The 9,446-nt window shown below is 36.7% G+C and overlaps 1 protein-coding gene across 1 annotated transcript; it reads left to right on the top strand.

Moving 5' to 3' along the window:
* Positions 1-3,382: 3,382 nt before the first annotated feature.
* On the top strand, positions 3,383-5,266 carry fabp2 (fatty acid binding protein 2, intestinal). Its single transcript, XM_007551765.2, has 4 exons — positions 3,383-4,188; positions 4,520-4,692; positions 4,826-4,933; positions 5,076-5,266. Exons 1-4 carry the CDS (start codon positions 4,122-4,124, stop codon positions 5,124-5,126), a joined length of 399 nt encoding a protein of 132 aa, XP_007551827.1. The 5' UTR covers positions 3,383-4,121; the 3' UTR covers positions 5,127-5,266.
* Positions 5,267-9,446: the final 4,180 nt, after the last annotated feature.

The raw sequence follows: 9,446 nt of genomic DNA on the forward strand, positions 1-9,446 counted from the left end.
TATTTCTTTATCGACTATTTGTAACTTTAGAACTTTACAAGAGTAAATATGAGCATAATCAAGGTAATTTAAAGCTTGGTCATTATTAGAACGAGGCAGTTTTGCTTTGTAAGACAGTCTTATACCTGCTTTTAAACATGTAATAGTTTTTAAAGTTCTCCATCTAGTGGATGATCTGAAAATCACATGATGAAAAAGATCAATATTGCTTCGTCATGAAAAACAACCTTGATGCATTAAGCTCCCCCAGTTCCAGTAAAAAGTGTCCATAGGGTGGAACTGTGATATTTCAAAACCAAATAGCCGACTTAGTGCCCAATTTCGAATTTATAGTGGTTTATCTCTAATCACCCAAAGTCATAATTATACACACAGACTCAATTTTTACATTCAGTATAATATTTACAAACACCCACACTGTTTTTCTGAATAAATGTGTCTTGGCACACCACACCCAGTTTATGCTGAATATTTGATCACTATAATATAACATAAATACTTTTTGTTTTTCTGCACAGACCTGACCTTAAGGCATTGCTTACCCATTTTGAAATTAAGTTCAGGGTCATTCCTAAAGCATAATTTTAGCTTGCTTGATCAACTCTAGGACCAATTATGGACTGGACTTTTAATCCTGTTGGAAAACTCAACTTTGCCCATTTTTTTTAGATATCATTGACTTGAGGTGAAAATCTAGAAATGGGGCATAATTTTCTTTCCTAATATATTCCATCCACTTTGCAAATACACTCACACCAAGACAGACCCTCACATGATGCTGCCACCACTGGACTGGTCACTTGGTACCTGACACTTATTAGGCACACATGACAATTGTCATAAAGCCATGACTTGTTATTAAATTATTAAATTACCAGAAACTGAACAGCTGATGCGTCCCAAGTAATAGAAACGTCAAGAAGAAGGTTCAACAGTCTGTTGGAACAAAATGTTGCTTTTGAACACAAAATTCTGCACCTCACCACAAAGTTACGCTTTTCACCATGAAGAATGGCGCTGGCATCATATTGACATGGCGAAAGCTTTTCACAGGAATGTAAAATAAAATTGGTGGATAATTTGATAAAACCTGTCAGAAAATTACCATAAATACGCAGCAAAGGCGACACAGACAATAAAGTGAATGTCTGGGAGTGACCAAATCTAAATCCATAACATTGTGTTTACTATATATAGTCATCCACCTTTCTGTCAGGGTTGTCTAATCAGGATATATTCTGTACTTCGCTGTTATAAAAAAAAAGAGAAATTTCAAAGTTCAGGCACATCTATGTTGGTTGGGGAGGAATTAAACAATATTTCTGGCTGTGTAGTTTTTTTTGTTTTTTTTTTGCCCGCATGATTCTATTGAGAAAAACTAAATCCAAGGTAAAACAAAAATGTATGTTTTTTGTTTGTTTTTATAATTTTACTGTATGTTGCATTATCCCACTTTGTTATTACATAGTTTGAATGTTATTATCATATTTAAATTTTTATGGCAGGTGTTGAGGAAGCAATACAGGAAGCAAAGTGTAACAGTTTAAGGTTAATTTAATCCCACAGCTTATAAAAAAATCCCCCTAATTAAACTGTAAATGATAAGAGTCAAATCTTTTCTCCTTCCCTTCACTCCTAGGACAGTAAGACAACCTTTGACTTGTGGGGTTATTTTCAGGTGGGTTAAATAAAACGCTGGAAGAATTCTGGGTGGAAAGAAACTTTTAAATACTGCAAAATAACTCTGGTCTTCTCTCTCTAAACAAAGTAGTAATTTATCTGCCTTCACTAGCTGACATAAGGCTATAAAATCAGTGTTATTGTTCCAGCATGTTGCCAAAGATCATTATTTCATTTAACCTTAGTTTACCTTTGAACCCTTGACATCTAAAATCTCTTGACACATCGCCCCCTCCTGGCAGGGCTTCAGTCACCAGTGATGACACACTTACAAAATAAGATAATAAATGATAGAAACATTACATCAAACGATATATATATATAATGACACACATAGATCAAACATTCATATTACCTTGTGCTGCATTTTATCAGACACATTAAATGCGTCCGATTGACATCAAGGGAATAAAATCCTGATTAGTAAAAGAAGCTAATATGCAAAGACTCATAAATCTTCATGCACTTCAAGTGATTTGTCTTTTTACCTTGAGATTACATTTTTTGTCAAAATAAGTGTCCTGGATAGAGCTAAAGTAACTACATGGCGTCTTAATTCTTTACAATTGCAGTTTGATCACATGCTAAAGAATTTGGGTCCTTCAAGGACACACGACTGTTTTATACAGCCACGTTATCATTTTTTTCTGCTCTAGCAAAAGTGATAGACAATTGATAAAAAAAACCTGATACTCAGGCACAGATAAACAGCTTGTGATATGAATGTGTTAACGATAAGCATCCACTAGACCTAATCAAGTGTGTCCCAAGCTTGACTGTTGGTTTCATCACCTCAGTCAAGGTAGAAAGGTCTTCTTTTTGATAAAAGTGCAGATATTGAGGTATTTATGTCACACTGAACAAAAACATAAGGAACTCCAATAAAAAAAGAAGACTGACAAGCTATCAGGGACAAGATAGAAATCCCTGACAAGTGAAGAACTTCAATCATCTCTTTGTGAGGTGCAAGTCTTTGTTCCTGCAACCTGTAACAGCCAGGCAAATCCAGTGTCAATGCAATTGATTAATGTATTTGGCCACTTTCTCCTCTTTTGTGTCTTTTCAATAAAAACGCTCTGTTTCACTTGATTTGGAGTCATGAAGTTGTATGTACATAATTCAGTTTTCCTGGAACAGCTACTGGAAATCACCAAGTACATTCCCCAACTTATAGTCAAACTTCCAGCAAAGTATGTGCTTTCACTGCCCTCAGTTTTTTTGGATTCATTTAGAGCAAGTCTTAGCATCAGTTTAGTCCACATATCTGTGTAGGCTCTTATGTGGTAATAGCTTTAAATATCAAAGGTCTTCCTTATCAGTAGTTGTTTGATTTAGGTCAAAGAAATTGAAGGAAGGGTATGACCAGCTAAACCAATGAACAAAGCAGTGATAGGAAGAGCTTTGGTAACTTCATTGAATTGTATTATTAAAAAAGTTAGATAGAAAAATATACATATTTGCATCATTTAGTACTGTGTTTCTCAAGTGATTGTACAAACACCAGTGGTGGAACTTGGGCAAACAAACTACTGATTATGCAAAACCAATAAATACACAAGCAAAAAAATAATTTAATCAAAACCTTGTAAAGAAAGCAGCACAGTGAGCAGAAGTCCTGGTGCAAGCGAAGTGGAATCATGTGCTGCTGATCATTTCGAGTCCAAACCACTGAATTTTTATAGTTGAGATTTTCAAACACTGTAGCAACAGGTTGTGTACTTTTGAGGTCAAGCATTTAACCAGAGGTGAATACAAGTAGTTCAGTCAGTAGTTTGAATGATTTTATTACTAAGTTTTATGTTCAAGGCAGTTGATACAGCTGGGCATATTCTGACTTTCTAACATGGAAATCCAAATTCTGAGCGGTTCATTCTTTTCATCTTGAAACGTAAGATGAAAAGAATGTAAAAATGACAATGTGTGTTTAAATCACATCTTTGAACCAATCATATTTTTTCTTATTCTAACAACAAACATCAAGTCCAAGTCCTGTTGCGCTTCTGTTTTAAAATATTTTTGAGTTGGTACAAGGAAGAGGGTTTACCAAGGTGGTTGCAAAAAAGTTTAGGAACCAGCTCCATGGAGGGCCCATCCTTAAATTGTCCCTCAACAGTCAGACACAGAACAAAAATTTACAGGCACACCTTGCCGTAATTTTCCATTAATATGTGATAGTTTGCTGAACACACAATGCCACCACCCTATGTAAACACACACACAAACACACACACCCACACACACAAGTTCAGCAAGAAAGCCAAGCATTCAATAATTCATAAAGTGTTTGCTGTGGATAATGCCTTGAAAAAAAACTGAGCTTTAAACGGCCACATCATCACGCAGACCACGAGATAAGAGCGTACGCAGCTTAAAAGGAGCGCCGCACTCGCAGTGGGACGCTCCTTTCTGCACAGTGGTCCAGCTCGCCTCACGCAGTCAACATGACCTTCAACGGCACCTGGAAGGTTGATCGCAATGAAAACTACGAGAAGTTCATGGAAAAAATGGGTGAGCTTTGTCAGACTGGAGATAACTAGTGTCAGTTTGTTTAAAAACATGTTTTTTAGGTAATTAAGTGACCTTAATATTTGCAGAAATTGATGAGGTACTTTATGGAGGACTGATCAAATTCAGGTACTCATATTCAGATGGTAAACTGCTAATTATAGGTTGACTAAGCCACGTTCTGGTCGTCTAAGTTTTATTTGCAAACCGTTGATTGCGTGAACACTTTCTAGTTCCTGATTTGGCTCTTGAACTCTTACTTCCGCTCTACAAAGACACAAAGGAAGCACTTGTTTGTTAACCCACTGAGCATGTTCAACGTGTCTGACGACAGGAGTAAACATGGTGAAGAGGAAGCTGGCCTCTCATGACAACCTGAAGATCACCATCGAACAGACTGGAGACAACTTTCATGTGAAGGAGAGCAGCACTTTCCGCAACATTGAAATAAACTTCACCCTGGGAGTCAACTTTGAGTACAGCCTGGCAGATGGAACTGAACTATCGGTAAGATAAAAAAAAAAAATAGAGCCGCATCGACTTCAGCTCAAACTTTTCTGCCCAGGCCTCTTATATATGAGATAATTATTAAGAACCACACCTTTATGTGAGATCTTTTTGCTCATGTGTCAAACCACAGGGTGCCTGGACCATGGAGGGCGACACGCTAAAGGGGGTTTTCACCAGGAAGGACAACGGAAAACAGCTGACAACAGTCAGAACCATCCAAGGAGATGAACTCGTTCAGGTGAAGAGTTTGATTGTATGCCTCCATGCCAATTCTAGCACTGCAGTGTCTGAACACTTGTAAAACAATGGAGTTGTATTTTTTAAATTATATGTGGGTATGTGAGATCTAACGCAAAATGTCATATTTTTGTTTTCAACAGAGCTTCAGCTACGAAGGTGTGGACGCAAAGAGGATTTTCAAGAGGAGTTAGACCTCGTCTTCTTTACTAAACAAAGTGAATTATGAAATTATGTACAGTATTGTGTTGAACTGTCACATACATCAACATCCAAAAGTGCCAGATTTGTGATGCATTTTTATACCTGCATTAATAAAATTAGAACAGCCGGTTTTCTGTTTTTTTCTCCTCTGTTTTTGCAAAAAACAAACAAACAAACAAACAAACATGCTTTTCGAGTGAGCCTTGTGTGCAGTCATAACACAGGAAGGTGACTAATATAGGAGTGGTGCAGTAATTAAAACTTTATTCAACAATAAGTAAAAATAAAGATATATTATCTCCAAAAGTAGAAAGTGTAGACAGATTTAACAGTAGCATTTTTTTTTCAAATGAATCTGCAACTGGACATGTCAGAAAGCATGCAGTGGATTATCAGCAGCTTCATGGAGGAGACCACACAGAGGCGTGAAGGGAGATCCAGTGAAACTCTTGCAGGCTCTCTGATGACCAACAGGACTCAAGAGCCTGGATAAGATCGGATAAGATCTGTCACATAATGTGGAAAATTTCTTTTTTAGCCCTCGATTGTTGATGTTGATGCTAAAAAGGGTAATTAGATTATGTCTCTGTGTGTGCTTAAAACACAGGATAAAAGATATGTTTTACAGTAACACCATCTATCAATGCATGGAGAGCCTGCCCCCGCCTCGGTTCCCTCTGCAGGACTTGACTTCCCACACAAACTTAACACTTTTAGCTACATTTGTCAATGATGAGCCTATTTCAAAATTATTTTACTTCAAAGGTTTATGAGTATCACATTTTAATTGCATTTTTTTGTACATCGGAAAGAACCGGCAAGTTGAATCATTATGTATGCAGCAGAAAACGATCATTATTTTATAGTCACACCATATTGTCGCAGGAATCACGTTTCATGTGAAACTTAACTGTCAACTAGTCATTAGGAAACACTGAAACTTTGTGCTCCAGACATGACAGAGTCGTTTAGTGGGATAAATGACCTTGTCTCCACAATTTATGTATCACATCTAGCTAAAGAAATATAATAAGGTGAATTATGGCTTGATAGTCAAATCCTGCTTAGGATCTCAAGCAATCTTGGACTGGTCCAGGCTGTATGGGACTCAGAAGGAGACCGTCATGTGAAGTCTTTACCTGAAGACTACAGACCATGAGTACAAGATGCACCTTACAATTACAATAACTTGATTAAACTGTAAGAAACAAAATGCATTTATTATCCATTAGGTTTTAGCACCAACCTTTGAAATGAGAGGTGGGCGCTGCAGATTTCTTCTCAGCACTTTTAGAGTTAACAGACTTTGTCAACGTTGTGATTTTGCTACTTGCAGTCATGACTGGAGCCATCCAGAATAAAAGCGCTTTCCGTACAACAAAATGTAATTTGCCTGTTGGCTTCGAACCTTTTTACATTCTGTCACATTACAGCCTGAAACTTTAGTGTATTTCATTTGGATTTTATGACGCAGACCAGTGCATAACTGTGTAGAAGACAAAAAAAACAAAAACTTTATCGACATAAAAGTAAAAATGTGATTTTCAACCTTAAATAAAATCCAGTACAGCTGTTCTGTGAAGGCCTCGAAGATTTGTTAGAGAGCCTTAAAGAACAAAAAAGCATCACAGGAACTAAGGAGCACGGCAGACGGGTCATTGAGAAAGTTGTGAAGAAGAATTGGTAATTAAATAACATCCTGGGTTTTGAACATTTTGCAGATTGTGCATCATTAGGTGGAAGTTCACCTAAAACATGGGTCAGCAGCCTTTACAATGCAAGATAAGAATATTTAAAGAAGATCAAAACTTGGAGCCCTTGAGGATCCGTGGGTAGACTTAAAAATCAGTTTACAGGTTTTCTTCTTTACTCTGAACTTGAACTACCTACATGGAGAAGCGTCAATCTGTTGGAGACTTTCTTACTTGCAGCTGTAATGGCAATAAGGTGAATTTGAGCTTCTGGTTGTAATGCAACAAAATTTGCAACAGGCTAAAATGGGTAGAAATACTTTTGCAACACACCGTAGATTGAAATGTGTCTGTTCGTTTATCTGCGTTATTTCCTAAAAGTGGTTTATTTGAACACAGACAAGGAAAACAGACATATTGCACTGAAGATGTCAAGGCACAGCCAATACAACAAAAGACACAACATTCAGAATGTAAAGCAGAACAAGGAAACAAATCAAAAAAGGAAAACGTCCATGTACTCTGACAACTACCTCTTTGAACTTGTCCAATAAACAATCATTTCTTTGGAGCAGTAAATCAATTAAAAAGACAACATTATTACTACAATTGATCATTGCTGCGGGATAATAAGTAACCAATTAGTTCAAAGCCAGTCAACATTAAATTTCACTTTTTAATCTTTCAGTAGCTAGTACGTTCTATAAAGTGCAAAAGGTTGCAACCAAAGCTGTTTTCCTTGAATCAGATTCTGAACAATAAAACAATAAATCGTGAGGAGGGCAAATCAGAAAGATCTTTGCCAAAATGACTAAGTTCCCACAATGAATCCGCTATCATTTAGTATTTGACAGCATAAACATTACACACACACACACACGCACACAAGCACACACACAGAGATTTACTGCTTCAATGAACTCATGGAACAAATAATCTGAACAAAGGTTACCAAGAACAGATAAAAGCAAATAAAGGAAAACATAAATGACACAATGTGTAGGAAAAGACCGTACACTGTGATGAGCATAAAAGATATGAATCTATAGATGTATTTATCTGGAAGTAAAACAACATAGATCTTTTTATGTTCTTGGAAATGTCGAGAATGAACACGTTACACAGATGTAAAACACCCACATGTGCTTGGGGACTCATTTGAAAATGTTGGTGAATGCATATTGTCCCGGTGAGTTAGTAGTAGGTTTCCAGCAAACTGTTTTCAAATGCATAAACAACAGACTGTATTGTTGTGCGAGCAAGAAAAAAACAAAACAAAACAAAAACCATTCAACGTCCCAGATCAGTTATGGTTACAAACTTCTATTTAATAAATTGATTCCTTACAATTAGATAGAATCCCTTATAATGCTAAGACGACTCAGGAGTCCAGCACTTTCATGCTCATGCTGCACATACAGCTAGAATGTTTTATAAAGGCCACATGCAGGTTTCACAACATCACTGTTTTGAACAGGAATACCAGTGTGTTGAGCTGTATAGTTAGTAATGATGTCAGATGTGTCCGGTACATTATGAAAATACCTACAAATATAGATCTGTTTGGATTTCTTTAAGGAGGAAGACAAGATAAAGTACAGAGAAATGGATCAGAAGAACCAGCATGACAAAATAAAAGTTGTAGTGAATAGCCTGAGGGCTGCCCCTGCTACTGAACTCCAGGTTCTTAAGCTAATATGACTTTATGGATCACCACAAACTGAAGCCAGTCATGCAAAATTACACTTTAATGAACCAAAAGTGTTTTTCATTGTCACTTATATAAAGATAAAGACCAAACCAGAACCTTATTCGCTGGTAGATTTTTACAGCGGTGGAGGCCGTCCGCTTTGGGGCAGCCAACAGTCATTCATTAACACATAAATGTTGCAAAAGATCAGATAAATGATAACAAATCAGTAACTTACAATGAGTGACTGTTGCAGCATATGTTATCTGGTGACAGTGGAAAAAATCCCCAGTGTGCATAAAGTCAGTGAGCTGCCCAGATTCTGACAGAAAAAGAATTGCCCGCTATATTATGTTGACAGCTGTGTTGCTGAGTTAAACCAGGATTTGTTCTACAGAAAGAAAAAAAAAAAAAAGACAATTGGATAAAATATGTTTAATACACAGATTCGTCCCTCTTTGCAGAACATTTGTACAGATTTCAGCATCATCTGTTGATAATCTCTAACTTTAGACATCGATCATGTTAGTCTGTTGACAAATAAATGAACAGTCTTTAATTTAACTGCAATTTTATTTTAATGTGGAGACAGAATATTAGCCAAAACCTTTAAATAGATGTTATTAATGATGGGCACGTCACTTAGGTGAAATAAGTATTTGATCCAAAAAAGGATGTAAGGCAGAATTTGACATTTGACAGAAATTAATCAGTTAATCCATAACAGTTATCAATAATCCTGATGTAAATGTTTTGTGTGTATCAACGACACCTGACTGTAGAATCAAATTGCTCCATACCAACCCGTCCTTCACCAGGAACAGGACAAACAACTCTCAAAGGACATCAGGAACACAGTAAATCTGCCTAAGGCTGGAATGAGCTTCAATCATCAAGAAGCATTTAGTTGCATAGACTTAGAAATGATG

The sequence above is a fragment of the Poecilia formosa genome, unplaced genomic scaffold (assembly GCF_000485575.1).
Source record: "Poecilia formosa unplaced genomic scaffold, Poecilia_formosa-5.1.2 Scaffold44, whole genome shotgun sequence".
NCBI classification, from domain to species: Eukaryota; Metazoa; Chordata; class Actinopteri; order Cyprinodontiformes; family Poeciliidae; genus Poecilia; species Poecilia formosa.

Excerpts from the sequence above, each read along its gene's own strand:
- fabp2 (XM_007551765.2), top strand. The coding sequence starts at position 4,122 with ATGACCTTCAACGGCACCTGGAAGGTTGATCGCAATGAAAACTACGAG. Across the intron at positions 4,693-4,825 it reads CAGATGGAACTGAACTATCG|GGTGCCTGGACCATGGAGGG; the intron begins GTAAGATAAAAA and ends GTCAAACCACAG. Across the intron at positions 4,934-5,075 it reads AAGGAGATGAACTCGTTCAG|AGCTTCAGCTACGAAGGTGT; the intron begins GTGAAGAGTTTG and ends TGTTTTCAACAG.